This window comes from Diprion similis, chromosome 1, assembly GCF_021155765.1.
Source record: "Diprion similis isolate iyDipSimi1 chromosome 1, iyDipSimi1.1, whole genome shotgun sequence".
NCBI lineage: Eukaryota > Metazoa > Arthropoda > Insecta > Hymenoptera > Diprionidae > Diprion > Diprion similis.
The window spans coordinates 12,277,506-12,296,183 of NC_060105.1; the positions used below are offsets into that span (position 1 = coordinate 12,277,506).

The 18,678-nt window shown below is 36.1% G+C and overlaps 1 protein-coding gene across 1 annotated transcript in view; it reads right to left on the bottom strand.

The window, feature by feature from the left end:
- The window catches only part of LOC124406706 (dipeptidase 1), a 121,490-nt gene that overhangs the window by 28,070 nt on the left and 74,742 nt on the right, over positions 1 to 18,678 (bottom strand). Inside the window, exons 6-8 of the mRNA XM_046882276.1 lie at positions 10,599 to 10,775; positions 8,930 to 9,014; positions 7,465 to 7,540 (exon numbers count right to left, since the gene is read on the bottom strand). Of these exons, the coding sequence (XP_046738232.1) occupies positions 7,465 to 7,540; positions 8,930 to 9,014; positions 10,599 to 10,775 (338 nt within the window). The remainder of the gene's footprint in view (positions 1 to 7,464; positions 7,541 to 8,929; positions 9,015 to 10,598; positions 10,776 to 18,678) is intronic.

Sequence of the window (18,678 nt, forward strand, 5' to 3'; positions counted from 1 at the left end):
TTAAAAATTTCTTCCTGGCTCCTCGTTACTTCATATAATGGGCAGGTATAGGAACTAAGGTGAAAATCACCTTCCAGAGTCTTAAACTTATCGTCAGCTGCTCTAGTGCTTGTCGTAAATTCTACTCCTCAAAGTTTTGCAAAACGCTTTTATCAATAATTATTTATCGAGTAAACGTAATAATATTTCGCACCTGCTTCCGCGTATAGCCCGCAGATTTATACTCTTCATAAGGAATATCAAATCTTTGCTATCACCAAGGGAAAGGATTATTTGAGACGAATGATATTAATTCAACAAATTACTTTTGATGGACGAAACACTCGTGACAACTTAATATAGAATCGAATCAATTCCTTGAACGATCAAACTGACTATCAATTTATTCAAGATAATACGGCGTGAGTTCCTTGCTCACTGATATGACTAAAAATTTGACTGTACGTACCTCAATCGTTTTGTTTAAAAAATATGAAATAGTTATTACATCAAATCGAATACAGCGTCTTCTAACTCATGGTTTTGTTAAGTCAAGAGTTCAATGGTAGAAAATTGAAACAGGTAATGAAATTTATTGTTACAAAAATATTTTGTTGACTGAACATTAGAGTTCATCAAGCGCACAAAACGTATTCTCCGAATTTAATTTATAATTCTGTTGAATTAAAATTTCGCAGAATTTACCCGATACTAAATGGGTAAACACTGAAAACGTAAGGTTATATGTGTCATTAATTTTTGTGTACTTGCAGTTGATGTCTATTTCGATGATTCAAAACTTGTTATTATGTGTTCTTCGTTTCGAAGTTGTCTGACGTCACACTTATCTTGCGTAAACGGTATCTTAGTATCGAAACAGCTGCCCAGTTTTATGAGAATCTCTGAAGCTACTTTCGTAGCGAGAAAGTCCGCCGCCTAGTGGCCGTTTGTAGTACTAGTATACCGATGTTAACGATGAATATATTCTCTACTTGTTTCAACGCATGCGGTGTTTCTTTTACCTCGTAAACAAATTAGAGCAACTGATTCGACCAGTTTCGCCAAACAAGCTCTAGTTAGATCAAAGTATGGCATTGAGTCGATGTGAATTTTTTGTTGGCTAGATTCGTGTATTTATCTTATTTGAAGTATCAAATTGTTTCTGTCAACGAATGCGTCAAAAAATTCGCTCGATTAAATCATTTTGACCAACTCATTGAATCGAAATAGTTGAATTGTTGAAATAGTTGAATTCAACGTATTTGGAACAAATAAGGGATACTAGATTAAAGTGAACGGACTTTAATGAAATCTATTTTGTTTGTTCAAAAATTCCTTTCCCTCCATACATGGTGGAGAAAAAGGAAGTATAGCTAAAGAATTCCAAGCTTGCATAATACACGATTTTCTGCAGACACTAAAGTTCTCTCTGTGCCAAAAATTTTGACAAAACCGAAAGTAAACCAGAATCAGGCAGACAATTTGTGATAAAAAATGTATAAATGAACCGGATACAGAGGCATTCGGCATTTGAATCAGATTTTACAGTTCGTGTTTGTGTTTGTGGGAACAACTACAATTAGAATGAATTCATGAATAATAGATGAGTGGTTTATCGAAGCCTCATCGTGGCTTGAGATATAAATTTTGGCTTCTAGTCTCTTTCCCTCTTTCTTGATCGCAGGATCTCTCCAGGCGACGTTTTGCTTAATTAGCTCAATGCCAGTTGACGTTACACGTGCTCGACGCTTGTGGTTGACAAACGGCCGCCGTGCGGACGCTCCTATTTGCTCAACGCTGTTTGCAATTTAAACTAAGTCTCTCCGTAAACACTGTAGCGACTCTCTACTAGTCAACAAAAGTAGCCTGTGATCTGCAAGCGAAAACTCGTGATCAATATATCGGTAGAACACGTTTTTATGCTCAGTGGCTGTCCGGAATCCTCATACCTACAAAGAAATTGTTCATGGACGATTACTGTGGTGAAAATGATGAAAGAATTGTTAAATTGTATTCGATTTTTATCAACTTTTTCTTTCACAATAAAAAGAGAGAATGGTTTACCGTATTGATAACAACAGCATAATTTCAAGCTACAAATCACTTCAGCGGATCGTCTGGAATACTGCCAGTTGAGTAAAACAAACTGGCACATGAAAATTGGAAATGGACACCAGAAATTATTTAGAAGATTCCTATGAACGTCTTTTAAGAATATAAGGTTGTATGTGTCAGAGTTCAATAAATGATCTTGTAGAATTTTCCAAATCTTGGAAAAGTTTGAACATTTTTTATTTTGAAACAAGTCGTAGAAAAGGTCTGACAGAGTTACGGTAACATAACCTAAATGTAGAAGAAAAAACGTTTACCCCGGTTGTAAGATTCCACTTTTTTCGATTTCAGATCCACCGATCCCAAAACTACACTAAAATCGAGGTTTTGTATAATGTCTGCGCAATATTTTGCCACACCTTGCACACTACAGTATCATTTATTCGAATATTCCGCAAAGTTTCACCCTATTTCTTGGGTAAAACGGCTCATTGACCCTTGCAGATTACGCTCTCGTTGAGAAGGGCTGTGGAGACGTACTGCGTTTTTTTTCTGCTTACGGATTCAACAGTTATATAGAGTCCTTTAGGAACAATCTGTTATATGCAAATTGCAGGAACTCCTTCATTTTCATCTACCATTTCCACTCCGTTATTCTTAGTCCCCAGGCTTTCTTTTCATAAATTTATTGATACTGTCCTTATGTTAATTTCGATTTAAATTAACCGAAGTTAGTCTTCAGATCGAAATTCCCGCACTTGATTTCGACCGTATGATTTCCATAATTTTTACATTAGATTTGAACCACTCGAGAACGATCTACTGGTTTTTACAAAGATATAATTATTTTGAAATTTGCATATGTAGATTGGATTGCATATTTTAGCCTTCTTCACTCTGCGCTGTACACCAATTTTCTGAAGAAAGAAAATTTGTGGAAAATATGCATGCCAGGAGTCCTTAGTAAATGGGTTGTAAAATGAGTGAACAGGTGTTTCCTCACATTTACTAAATTCCTCTAAAAGTCAATGAAAACATTATTAATAGAAATTATGTACCTTTTTTTATGCAACGAACATAAGAATCGGAATATAGCTGCAAATTAAACAGCTATTCGAATATTTTTAAGACTTTTTTACCGATTGCGCAAATACAAAGCTTCTAGATCAAGACGCAATTTTTCATAAACTGATAAGACTTGATAAATATACAGGAAACAAGAAAATCCTTAAGTCGTATCGTATTGATGCTGATGTTTCAAAGCACTTTAATCATTCTATAATCAATTTCCAGTGAAAGCTGTTTTACGCCGGCTATTTTTTTTATTTTTTTATTTTTTGCGAGAAGTACTCGTAAAAGGTCTTTCTTTATGTAATCGCAGCAGGAAGTCGAGCATCTATATTTTCTTCACCGACATTTCAGCTCCTTCAGTACTGAGTAAATAAATAAAACCTCCGCATTTTCTCGCATTCTTTGCGGAGGCCGTTTGGACTGAGAACTTCAACATGAGTTCCTCCATAGAAGTGTTGAAATATATGTCTATGTTCCATTAAATGATGGAATTCCTTTCATTCCGTGGAAAAGGAATACCGTGACAAAGATAAAGAATGGGTTCAAAAATAATAACAGAATAAAAGACGAATGCGTCAACAACAAATAGAGTAGAAATCCGATTGCAATAGCTGTGCGGATTCTAAAGAAAATCGTGCAGTGATGCTGCTTTGTTTCGTTGACAGCTTTACAGCCTTCGAGAAGAACTTATCGGTAAACCTTATGGATTCGTGTCAGTCTGGAAATGTCTTTTTGTTCAATTTTTCGTATTTGACAATCCGAAAAAATTCCAGACACGCTTGCTAGAATCTCCATCTTGGTCGAGAGGACCTTCGTACGAAGAGGGTGAACGAAATGCAAACAAAATTCCCTTACGTATGTACCTAGCTATGCCTGTATTCGGTTTTCGCACTTTGCATGTATCCGCAGCTCCTTTTATCCTGCGCAGAACGCCGTCTATATACGTATACTCCTTGACCTTTCACATTTGGTCCGCAATTTTTTATACAATTGTTCTCACTTTAAAACGCACCAGTTTTCTTTTCTTTTTTTTTTTTTAGATTTTTTCGACACGGTTCGAATTTTCTACAATTTTTCAGAACTATCTTATTGATCGACATGAAAAATCATCTTTCAGATATCAAAATTTTTAAACTCAGAGCCGGAGTTATTTTACTATATATCATTGCAGAAACATTTTTATATGTCATATTAGATTTTTGAAAAGTAAAAAAATTTTTTGAAACCATTTTATGATTTGCAAGTTTTTTTATCAGCAAAATAAAGAGGAAAAAAAAATGTCTTGCGAAAATTCTGAAAAAATTCTCAACAATCTGATGTGAAATATGAAAATGTTTGAGCAACCATCCATAGTAAAACGACTCTTGCTTCTAATTTTTTTTTAAGTTTTTTTTTCGGAAAAAGCTTGAAAACAGTAAGAATAGCTCGCCTTACTTCATTCAAACCCTTTTTATGGAACGTTCAATTTCCTACGAAAATCTATCTTGCTTGTTATTGTACAGTGATTCGTTTAGGAGTAATAAAATTACAAAAATGAGAGAAAAAGTTTTCCCTTGTTATTTAAATGGAAATAGAAAATTGAGAATATCTTTGAACAATAATATTAAATAGCTCATATTTTGACAGGGTTTTTGTTTGGGAATACTCTGACGATTTTTCAATGTTATTGGAAGAAAAAAAAAAAAACACGGGAGATTTTTTCAAAATACTCTAGTCTGCATGTATACAGCTACATTAATTACAGAAAGGGTTCCGAATTTTATTATAGACTTATTACAATCTACAGATTTTTCTGTAGATGGCTTTCTTAAGAAAAAATTGGGTATACAAGGAGAGTTTTCATCGGAAAATTTAATTTGCTGTCCGAAGTTCGAGCAACGATTGAAGCAGCTTCTGCCCCTTTTCTACTTTACCGATTGTATTGACTCACCATTTCTTTCGGATTCATCGAAATAAGGACACAGTGTTACCATTTCTGTAGCGTTAAGTTCTGACTCCCCGAGTAAGACCAGCCACGGGTTCGTCCTTTTAGACCCTTTGTATTTGAAGAAAGGAAAATGAAAAGAAAAAAAGGAAGAAAAATAAGAAACGAAACAACCCCAACGAAAAAGCAAAAATCGTCGATGCAACGTGACTGGAAAGCGATTTCATTCAAGCGTGTAATAAATGCTCTCCTTTTACTCTAAAACACGTTTTCTAACAACTTTAAAATTTTCCTTTTCGCAATGTATCCCCGTCGCGAAGGTGGCAAGAAGAGACGTGTATTCAAAGAAGATTTCCTTTTCATACTCCTATAAAACAGAAACGGAGATTTCATTTGCTTTAAAAAGTATTTCCGATTCGCTTTTGACTTACTTTTCTCCAACGTATATTTATAATCCAATTTGCACAAGTATACATAGTTCAACAGTGTTCAGGTGCACACGTGATAGGATTAATTATTAGTGCTTTCCCAGTATTTTCTCAACATCTATATCTCCTAGCACCATCAAGTACTAATATTATCAAATTAAATAAATTACACTGCAAAATTTCGTCAACAAAAATGAAATATATTCCAAAATTATGGTTAAAAAAAAAAAACAGAAAATAATACAGCAACAACGACAACAGACAGTAACATTCACAACAATAATCTCTGGCCTACCCGAGCGTGAAACGTTTGTTTATGACATGATTACTTAGGGTGATTCAAGCGAACTGTTTGTTCGAGCCCTAGCAATTGAGAAAGCCTACTAAGTATTGACGCAGGTAAACACAACAAGTGGTTTCGCCATTAACACAGGCAGTCGACATCGCAGGCAAGTCAAACTTATCCACAGATATGAAATATTTTAACAATTATACGATGTTTAATATTCAAAGATAAATCAGCAATAATATCATATATATCTATATATGCCAATTAATAACATCGATAAAATAAACAGCGTCAAAATTCACGAGAATAATATTTACTTGAACCTTTGAACACATTTTGTATTATACCTTTAGTATAATATAAACATTACAATATATAACGATGTAGGTGTTTTTCGAACATTTGATGCCGAAAATTATTCTGCTCGAAGCGTTTTTTCGATAAATTTTATCCGGAAGAATCTACCGAATTTACGCAGCAATAATTATATGCCTATATACGTATATAGAATATTCTAATCAAATTTTTTTAGAATCGAATTTCGCTATCAGAATTAAAAGAAGAAAAGAATTGAAAAAAAAAGACGAAGGGAAAAGATAAATAAATTTCGTTCGACGATTGCTCCGAAATGGTTGCTTATAACAACCAACATCGAAGGGTTGAATAATAATAAAGAAATGCAGTATGAAATCCTGTAAACCATAACTTTGTTCATCGCATGGCGCTTACCGTTTCAATTTTATTTTTATTTTTATCACTAGTTCAGAGTGTTTTTAAATATTGGCAAATGTGATACTTTCAGTCAATCTAAAATGTAATGCACTGGTTGGCGCTTGAGGGAATAAGTCCCGGAGCGTGAAATAAATATTGCTTTCTCTCTCTCTCTTTCTCTCTCTGTTCGACTTTCTCCGTCTGTTTTTATCTTGGCAAGTCACGTGTCAGGTAACCCATCTTGAATTTAAAATATATCTTAGGTTTTTGTAAAGCTGAGAGTGAGTACGGCGAGTTCTTTCACTTTTTTTCATGGTCGCTTCGACAGCAACTACGAATTTTGTGTATACGTATATTAAATGAGACAATTGATGAATTCGGATGACTGGATTTGACCGGGAACTGATGGTTTGAATGGAATCTGAACGAAAGTTGCCACCCTCTAACTGCAGTACATCCGATGGCCGGATGAACAGCTCGGAAAGAGTTCGCGATTTTTCTCACGTTGCCTTTTCAATTTTCCGCAAAATCCTTGTGCGTTTCACGAATCAACAATGATTACCCTTTATAGTTTGATCAAGCAGCTCACGAAATTCACTTGTCGTTAGATTCCGTTTTGTATTCCATTCGAAAAAACCGAAGATTGAATCTACAGCGACTATTATTTTCTGCACGAGTAAGTAGGTAACTGGAGGTGAGTTGATGCAATTCTGATTTTCAAATTGGAGACTATATCTCAGAGTAACTGCAGTCAAGACTTTTTTTTTCAGTCTATACAATGGGAATAAATTCACAATCAGTATTAGGCAGCATCTTATTACTTTTTGGAATTAATTACATTCAAATTAGAAATTACAATTGTAATTTGTAATTTATTCGAGAAAAAGTCTCAATTACTTTTGAATTTGTAGTTGATTCGAAACAAAGTGTCAATTACTTTTACTTTTCTAATTGATTCGAGAAAAAGATGTCAATTATTTTTTTAATTTATAATTGATTCATTTACTTACAAATTAATTCCATCATAGCCGGCTCCGATCCCAATGTGATCTATTCCCGCGACTTTTCGTATGTGGTTGATATGCGCTGAAAAAAAACGATTCATTAACGTTTATTGTTTGCAGAGACGAGAACGATGAGTTGTGTTATGCGTTATCGTTGGGACAACACGGTGAAATGATAATTTCGATATTTGACGTGTGTAAATGGAGGCTAAAATTCCTCGGATTTGCGATAAACGCATTCATGTTTAGCTTTGAATACACACCAACGCATCGTAAAATGGATTGAGAGTAACCAAATTATTTTTCGAAGGCAACAGTATTTGCACTCGAGAAAATTAGAGTAATATTACGCCGATCGACGAGCCGTCTGACATCAGAATCAGGATAATTTGACGAATTCGCTCATCAAACCTGCACGGAGTTCACTTCTGTAACGAAGATCAAAACACGATCCACGTCAAAACGTTTCCCTCGACATTGCGAGTTCTGAATCCAAATTGGTAATAATTTATTGGTAATATGTGTAAGGAATCGTACTTATAGACACCCAGGATGTCGTTTGAAATTAAAACACAGCCCGATCTATTGAATACTTACTCAACCTGGATAACAAAGGATATTTGAGATGTCAACAGATCACCTCACACCGCCATCTATCGAAAACTTATGGAACTAAATCGATTAACTGACACCGCCATCTATTAAAAACTTATGGAACTTATAAACGAATTGCGACCCTTTGTTCTACAAAAATTCCTTTAATTTGCAATAAAAGATATTGACCGTCACTTATCGGAATAAAAACTATCTTATCACTTAAGTTGGACCAAGCAATACACATTTACAAAGTTTCATTGAAATCGGTTTAGCGGTTTCGGAGATTAGCGTAAACGAACATCGTGACACGGGATTTTTATATATAAAGATACAAGCAACGCAACTTGGGTTAGAATGTATTGCACCCAAGGGTTCAATTATTCTGTACAGTGTACAGAAACTATTTGGCAAAGCGAGCCATTTACAAGCACGTATTGTATGTAGATAGTCATGCATATATCGAGTAACTCAAGTGTCCCACTGATTACGTGAAAAAAAATTGTGTCGGCTAAAAGTGAGTGGATTCAAAACCGAAATTATGGTAAAGTAAAAGAAAAACAATAATAATAATAATCGAAGACGACGAGATAACTGTCGAAATATTGTTCGAAACTGTAACTACCGTAGAGTTGAAATTTTCCATCGATAAAATCGTAATGCTTTTTACCCTGTGAGCGATATTCAGACGGAATGAAGTTTTCCGCGTGAAGAATTCTGGCAAATACTCGTAGATTTGACCAACAAACGACATGGAACGACTTCGATCGGTTTCACGAACCGCAAAATCTGACTACGTGCAAATTTCTCAGTATTGTTATAAATGTATACGGGGTTGAAAATTGGGGAAAAATTTTGCTGACGTGAGCAAACTCACCGGCAACGTCTTGGAGCGTTGATTTCTCTCCGCAACTGATGAAATGGGGATAAAATGAGACCATCACTATTCCTCCATTGCGAGCCTGTAAACAAATTCGCACATACTGAACTGAATCTGATTTATCGAGTTTTACTCTTTACGCTAGGTAGTCATTTCTCTAATTAATCATCCGGAAAATGCCATCTGATTTAACTCTATTTTATTGAATTAAAATAATTTATGCAAGGAATTAAGACTTGTTGAATAAATTAAAGAAGACACATGGATAGATAAATTATGAATTATTTAACCGGTTGACTGGCAGCGTATTTTCGAGTTTTTGTGTTAAAACTGGTAGAAGCATATTCTTTACTAAAATAAAAGAATGTCTGTTTCAGGGGGTTTTTGGTGTTTTCGATTCCATTTCTGAACTTAGTTTTTACTTTGCACCATGTTAAAGGGGTAAAAATATGGGTTGAGGGCGAAATGTTCGATTTTACAAAAAAATTGAATTCGAGGGTTTTTAGGGACGCTCATTTCATTCCTGAATTTGATTTTCACTCCACAGCCCCCTGAAGGGATGAAAAATAAGGCTTGAGGGTGAAATATTTCAGTTTCTCCAATTCTTAATAATACAAAAACAAATCCAATGTTAGATTCATGAAGTTCAAACAGTAGATCCGGAAAACCTGGACGCCAAAATGGAAATTCCTAAGAATTCATTATTGTTATTTTTGTTTATTTACATTTCAGTATCCGCCATTTAGAATTTTTTTGATTCAGATAGCGAAATCATAGTTAGCAACCCAAAAAACTACGGAGTAAAAATTTCACAATCATACGATCACTTGAAAAGTATGGAGGTACTTCAAAGAGTGTAGAATAATTATATATGATTCGAGTAATTTTCAGGTTAGGATTTTGAGTTTAATAAATCTGATTGATTAGTCGAATAGAGTATACCAAAAAACAGTTATATATAAATTTTCGTCCAAATTGATTGAAAGACAAAGTTATTCAAGTTCGTACAAATATGATACAATACCAGGATTGGCATAGTTTTTTGCTCTACATATATGATTCAATACCAGTCAACCGGTTAATTATATCAATATAAATAATTGACTACTAATTATCCATTCATTTGGAGATAAATAGTTTATCAAACAATTATCATTTGATTAATATATAAATAGGTTCTTCAATTGGGTCTATTAATATTATAAATGAATGTATTTTTATGTAGATGTAAAGATTTAAAAAAAAAGCTAAGCTAATTGAGCTAATGGGTTCATATTTCATGGATAAAAATTATGAATTTTTTTCTTCTTAACTATATTCATGACTTTGCAAGTGGAACTAGAATATCAAATACGATAAAATACGTATAACATATTAATATGATTCGTGAATCAAGAAATCTATAAACAATAAAGAATACCAAAGAAAACAGCAAAATTTTTCAGAAAGCATTCGTTTTTTACTAGTTTTTGCACATTTTCCGGAGACCGAAGATTTTTTGCAGTAATTTATCATCAACCATTTTCGTCTATTCGTGTCTGTGAGAGTTGAGTTTTCACATCAGAAAATTTTTTATAATTCGAATCAGTGTGGAAACTGCTAATGAAATAGTTTCCTTATAAATTTTAAACGATAGATTTTAGTGAAAAGTTATAATATTACTTACGAGGAAACGTAGTGCATGATCAGGCACATTTCGCGAAGAATTACAAAGAGCGTGAGCACTGCTGTGACTGAATATGACCGGAGCTCTCGAAGCATCCATCGCGTCCAGCATGGTTGGTACAGATACGTGTGAGAGATCCACCATCATTCCCAACCTGTTCATCTCCAATACGACGCTCTGAAATTTTCAACAACACATCCTTTGAAGAAAGACATTTTGAGTCGACGTGCGAGTAGACATATATTCATTATAAAAACTTGTGTGAATTTGTGATAAGATCAAATATAATATTGGCGAGTTTTTATACAATCTAACAGCGCATTCTTAATATTTTCGTATCATTAACGAACTGCAATGGAATTTTTAATATCGTGTCAAGTATATGGCGACTCCTTGGTAAGCCTTGTCAGTGTGATTTCAATGAAACGTTGAAAAATGTGAAAGAGCGAATCCTTGGTATGTAAATGAGGGATAAAATTTTTCCTCGGGGACTGAATATTTGAATTCCTCTGGTTGAATTTTTCAAGGATGTTTATGAAGCGTTGATGATACGTTGGCGAATTCGTGTTTACTGGTAACGCGACTTATACGTACTAATTAATCATATGAGGGAGAACCGCGTGCTGGATATCCTGCAAACGATGTTAACATCGCGCTTTCATTTACAAACCTGATCCTAACAGCCATGTTAGTTTGATACAAAAGTTATTTCATGAAGCAATCTGTATCGGAAGAAGATATACTTGGTAGAGTCTTTTGAAGAACCAACGCAATTGAAATGCAAGTATAAATTTGTTTAAAAAAAAAGTATCAAAGAAATATTCGATCGGTTGTCTTTCGAATCCTTGTGCAATGTGCATACATCTAATTCAAAAGGATTTATCCTTTTTTCAACTCTTTTTGTACAAGTTTGAACTTGAGCTTTTATTTTTTATTACATTTCATTTTCAGAGATAAAAAATATCCGAATTGGTCTATTCTTAATGGGAATTTCGGGGCAAGTTACAGTGACGAACTGAGGCCATTAATTTCCGAAGAATCGGTTCGTTAGCTACCAACATACAGTCCATGCTGAAATTATCACGGTGCCTGACGCCACTCATTCTTGCCAACTGCAAGATTTAGTGCGTATAGCTCGCAGGCAGACCCATGTTACTTGACTGACGCTTATTGCCGGTGCTGTCAGCGCTGCTTTGCTGGATTCGAAACTATATTTTGCGAGTATTGCAGGGAACGCTGATCTCCAGGGTCAGAGGCTGGGTTTTAGGGAATTTGGAACTTCGGTTCAACACCCTCCGGGGGTTAACTAAATCGTGAATTTCATACCTTGATGCTACTTACCAATAGATTAATCGTGTCGTCCTTGGATAGAAACACTCCAAGTTCGAATCACGGGAATTGCGGCTGTTTCAATGTTCCAAGAAGTGAAACTATGAATCAAACTCAGTTTTTGGTTCTGATCGTTGGATGTCAAGCAAACTCGACAGCGTAGGGAGTAGATGAGGGCCCCAGGGAAAGAGAACTTTTGGGTCGGAAGAAGTATGCATTTTCTTCTTTTGTCGAAGGATTTCGGTCAGGAGAAAGTAGTGGAATAGCCTCAGTCTACGAGGTACTTTGTTAACGCACAATACCTTGTCCATTAATTCCATTAAATATTACACACGTTTCTCTGAAGTGCAACAATTTTCTCTAAAACATTTCTGTGATAGCAATTGATAAGATTTGGACAGTCAACAGAATGTCAGTGACTTATGACACCGTATCATCACCTGGTCATCGCGCTTACATCTGAAAGGAAAACTTTTCGCAGGTGTGTGTTGAGGGTACCCGGATAAACCAGAACAATAACATATAGCTAACGGAAGAAGCCATCTTTGTACATCCCGATACCGATAGGAGATACCCCAGAAAAACATGTCGTATATTACACGCCTTATAACCAAGTGTCCAATCAGAAGTTGAGCTGGTTGTCCTGTATTGCCACCTGCGCCAAGCATCATCTGTCCGGATCTCCTATAAGCGAGAACTTCACGATAAGGGTCCCTCGAATACCGAGACTAACCGAAATCAGGAAAACTTCGGCCAGGAGGGTGAAAAAAACAGTAGCTTCTATATTAACGTGCGCTTTTTTCTCTGTTCTGATTATCTCACAGTTCACCGTTTTTCCGAGAAGCCTCTAAAAAATTTTACATCACGCTGATTCAGCTCGTGCTTATGGTCGTCAGTAAAGATGAACTTTCATTATTTGTCGTCGACTAAAATAATCTAGACAGTGTTAAAAGACGAAATTAGTCACTCATAAAGGTCACTTATTATTAGTTTGGAATCATTCTGATTGGATTCAAGCCGGTAATTTGCGACACTGAATTTTATAGATTATAGTTACTCTTCGTTTATCGATTTTAATTTCAAAATCAAAAATCTTTGTCCTCGATTGTAACCAAACCAAAAATTCATCAACTCTGATGGACAAAATTTTAAACTGCACCTAATCGGAAATAGCATGTACCAAGATGAAATTCGTAATGAACTTGAGTTCCGAGGACCAAGATCTCCGTGAAATCACTGAATTTTCTTTCTGAAAGATAGAAAAGTAAACAGGAAAGACAGGATCTATTCAATCAGTCAGATTACTGATATAAATATCCTATCCCGTATGGGTGTACGCAGGTTTATTTTTAAATCGAAAGTAATATTTTGAAAGGCTGTTGGGTAGACGGTTAGTGATGTGGTAAAAGCGCAAAAACTATCAAGTAAAATACATTTTTTAATAAATTCTTCAAACTCTGCTGATACTCTAATAAGTGATGATTTTGTCACCAGACCAAAGACTTCTAAAGGAATTGCCAAGTTTTGCCATTGTAGATAGACGGAAAAAATCATACGGGATCCACATATTGACCGAAATTATTGGTCTAAATTGTACTATGATTGGATAATCAGAAATCGTAGGATGTATTGCGAATGTGTAAATATTGTGTTCTTCGTCGTTTTTAGTGCGGTTGCACTGCACTATGAGGATCAGTGCATTCATTGCACGTCGAGGTGACAGATTGCGGTATACCTAACCTCAAATGTGCTGGCGATGCGGTGCTTTCATTACTGCTGCAAAATCGTGTCACGCATGAATTGACGATAAAGATCTGCGCATGCGCAATACATGCATCGGTTAGGAAGGAGGGACCAGAAGACGACACATCGTCGTACTGTACAAGATCATTTTATATAATAGCATTTAAAGATTCGCTGACGGTGGTTTATGATTATATCTACAAATGCACTTCGACTTGTGCAGCCAATATGGCGTTAACCTTTCGACCGTCAGAAAATGTTGTTTCAGTTACAATTAGAAAGACAACAACGAAATGCGATGGTTTCTTAGCGAACCGAAACTTCCGATTTATTACTCGAAGGTGCTTATAAAGAAGCGTTGTACACCTCGAAAACGCGGGGAAGCAAAACTCCTATACCGCTCAAGCGATCAGAGTGAAACTTGGGCAGTTAATGCCTTACTTTGGCAAAAAGTGGAGCGTTTTTTTACTTTTTCAAAATTTGAAAAAAAAATTTACAGATTGGTTACCACCCACAGAAATTGGCCAAATTTTCACAGTTGCACTGAATGGATCGAACTATCCGGTATGTTGCCACTCGGCGGTGATGAAACACACATTTTGAGCCCAGTTCCATGAGATTTGATGGTGAAATGACGAAATGACAGCTGATCTGGTTTTCGATTACGAAGTACACCAAAATCTCATTTTGGCGACATTTGTTACCGACCTTTCATGCATGCCAGTAATTTTTGACCGACATTACACGCATACATTACCGGCATACGCGTAATATCGGTAACAAATGTCGCCAAAATGAGATTTCGGTGTTCTTCATAATCGAAAACCAGATCAGCTGCCATATCGTCATCTAACCATCAAATCTCATGGGACTGGACTCAAAATGTGTGTTTCATCACCGCCGAGTGGCATCATACCGGATAGGTCGATCCATTCAGTGCAACTATGAAAATTTGGCTAATTTCTGTGTGTGGTAACCAATCTGTAAATTTTTTTTCAAAATTTTGAAAAAGTAAAAGATACTCCACTTTTTGCCAAAATAAGGCATTAACTGCCCAAGTTTCACTCTGATCGCTTGAGTAGTATAGGAGTTTTGCATCCCCGCGTTTTCGAGGTGTACAACGAGTCCTTATAAGCACCTTAAACAGGGTTGTAGAAGCATCCAGATCTGCCAACATGCAGACCGTACCATGCATGTCAACAATCCTGCTGTCTATTATCGTATCGGAAACACAAGTTACATCAATTAGCTCAAATGTGTGCCAACTCCGGATCCTGGGTGAGATAGTGAGGTTATACTTTGAAAGAAAGTAATCATCGGCGCTGCATTTTACAACGTATCAAAATCATTCTCTGTTTTCATGTTTTAGCAAGCTTCACTTTGTGATTCTAGGTTGGATTGAATATACACAAAAGTAGATAAGCTCCTGAATATTTCGCGAATAAAGACGTAAATCTGATATTAAAAATTATTGGATTCTAAATCCAGAGAATGGGTTTGTGCTAATTGTAAATTCAAAGTTCAATCAGCGCGGAGTGCCCACTCTACTGTGGAATGTCCTTCCAACCCTCGTAATGCTATTAGTTGGGTGAGGTTCCTCAGGACAAGCGGTCGTCCTAAACCCAGTCAGGATTTATGCTCGGAAAGCTGGTCTCGCACTACTCATGTATTCAGCACTGCATACTCACGCTATTCGTGTAGATTTCGCGCTCTGCGTGGCAGATGCATTCGCACGCAAAAGAAATGGCGAATTGCATGTTACATCACAAATTAGCTGCGTATCCATTGTCTACGATGAAAGTGTATACTCAGGGCAGGCGTGGCTTCACTTTCACTCTGTTCTGTAAAATTTTGTAATCATTTTCGTACCTAACTGAACTCGAATATACGTTCTGATACTTCTTCGCGTCAATGCCAAATGATATTTCAGTAATTTATTCAATAATAAAATACTTCTTTCATGCATTGATTACTATGTAGCTTCACCTTTTGCATCACTGGATCGTTTTCCATTTCTATTATGACTTGTGCATTTTTTTTTCTTCCTCTATATTGCACCAAGATTTTATTTTGATTGCCCTAAGCTTACCATTTTGACGTGTTATTTGACGTCATAGGTATTGACATTACCTGTGACGTCCTTTTTCAACATTTCCATCCACATTAGCTATATGGGCGACTTGTTGTGATAAATAATAATCATGCAAACAGTAATCTGTCGCTGTAGTATAGAATTTCATTCGGTTTTCATGAAAGCTGGCCTAATAATACACCAATTTTGTATTACTTCAACAGTACTTTCAGTAAACCACTTTGTGCCGTTTTTAGTTTGTGCATAACATTTCCACAAGCACAGATTTCACTTTTGCATGGTATACTGTTCTTTCATTCATTGTAGTTTCTTCGACATTTTGTCAGCCATTGGAATAGCGTTCAAAGGTAAAAATTTTGGTCTCTTCGTACAGAAGATTCATTTGGTAAGATTACTTTAAAGTCTTACTACACCAGCGCCTTGAAATACTACATTTGATACATTAAGTTTACCAATTGTACCATGTATAAAATCCCGCTCTGTTCTGGATTAATGAACGCATTTTAATGACGAATAAAAATTCTTGGATTTTTCCTATGACAACTGCATATAACCTCTTAACACAAAGACTTGTTCAGAAAGGATACAGTTACAAAGTAAAAGCAAGTCAACATAAAGTGTAGAAGGAAAAAATGTCAGCTAGTAGCGTACGCCACAGAGGTGCAATAAAGACTGGTTGAAATTAAGCGGAAAAAGTGGAGACTCCTCCCTGTGTCGGGGCTAAGGGTCGTGTCGTGCCATAAATGCCAGATGTGTAGAAATGCCAGCCACGGTCAAATCCTTGGCCGTAGGCTAGTAGGGCAACCCCTGGACACTTCGGAAAAAGAAAAGGTTACGATGGAAGTTAGGAAATTGCGTACACAGGAAAGCAAATGAAAATAATCATGTCTTTATCAGGTTTATGGTATTGAATGGTCGTCATAATAAACAATACACTGTTTGTCAGAAGTGTTGAAAAATTTAGATCCATTATAAAGACTTGTATTTTTAATTACATTTACTATCGCATTTCCATATGCTTCGTAATTTTCATAGAGTCGCCATCAAAAACGTCCGATCGAGAAAGAATTCTCAAACCATAGAAGAAGCATGTTTCGAATTTGCACAGGATACTATTTCAACGTCAAAGATGTGCAAGTAAGCGTTTCCACTTCCGGTTTAAGAATCTGAGTCGCTAATTCCATAAATTTTGAAGATACAGTATCGAGGTTTGAAATACACTGTATGATCGTGCCTCACGCAAATGAACTTTTTGACTAAATCAGGCTGGTTCAATCTATTAAGAAATTAGTTGTCGACAGAATCGTCTTGCTTCTTTCATCCGCAGCTATTTCACTTGCCATCATCATCCCCGGTGCTCGTAACAAAATTGAAAAGTGATCCGTGACATCCGCTTACAGTACCTCAGCCATGACTCTCAAGGATTTTCACGAGCATCAATATTTTCGTACAGAGTACGTTTACTTGAGTCCATCATTTTGGTGTAACTTTTCGTTGTTGATTTGGTGAAGCTTATGGTACCTTCATAATATGACAGAGAAAGCTTCCCAAAATTTACGTAGACAAATGACTCAGGTCTCTGAAAGCGATTAACTGTGAGAAAGCCATACTTTAAAGGCCGTCGGTGACTTGTAGGAGAATCTTAAGCTTTCAAGACGCTCTTACAGGTCGTTGGAGATATTTAACTCGATCCTCGTTTTATCTACATCCTGCAATATCCGAGTATACCAAGACGACGCGACGTTGTCAAGAGCCATGACGTTCTCCCAGAGGATGGGGTCGTTCTCTGTACCTGACAACAATAGCTTACAACTACATAGTTCTCAGCACCATCGCGCAAACTGACAAAGTAGAAATATCCCGTCCCCGGCAATATGCGGGATGCATTCACTGTCGGGTTGTCAAGAAGTCCTTTAAGATTTGCCTGTAGAGAGTAGTACGTCGTTTTGACCAGGTTCTTTTTTATCTTTCTAGTGCCTAAAGCCTAGTTATCTTATTTCGCAGACCAATACGTGCACAAGCACAGAATTACATTTTAATCGGGTTTAATTTCACTTAAAATGCAAAACCGTTTGATCAATAACAAAGCGGTGGAGCACCTCCTCCATTGAGTACTCTTCATCCATCGTTTCCGACTTTTGTCTTTTGTTTTCGATAATTGACATTAATCACAGGTGACAGTCTGTATCACCAGAGCGTTCCTCAAATTCTAGTCAGATGAAATGTCAAATTTAACGACATGCTGGCACACATAAGTCTTTAATGATTTGGCAACCTGCGACGCTAGAATATTGATAATCAACTGTACAACCGTATGAGCCGAACTTTTATTCTTAGTCAACGTCACATAAAATAGGACTGAGCTCGAAAATATCATCGCCAGGTCGCAAAACGCGTGGACTATTTTAACATCCTCATTAATATACTTAAGATTATAATTATTGTGCAGTCTACTCGTACTAAAAATGATGTTCTTCGACTTGTCTATGTTCATTTTTAAAACGATCACTTCACAGTGACTTTAAAGCTTTTTCAACTTTGTTCCTCGCAGTTTCCAAACTCTTTATTGTTTTCTAAGGTGAACATTCAGTTCCGTATAAAATTTCTGTAACATCTTGATCACGGCTGACGCATTCATCCGCATATAGTTCGTTGCGTTCAATCTGCGATCATCAACAACGCGTCTTTTCCTTCAAGTTCCAGTTTGTCTCGTATTCTTAGACTTTTTTCATTTGCTCTCTTTACATTTTAGATAGATAGTTTTCTAATTTATCGAAGACAGACTTCTTTCATCAAGGTGCTGCTCATTTTATCACACTTGGTTTTTGGCCTATGGCCTTTCCTACACGAAACACTGAGATTCTATTATGCGCATCAGGAATTAACAGTTTCGCTTTACTCATTTCTTCCTTCTTC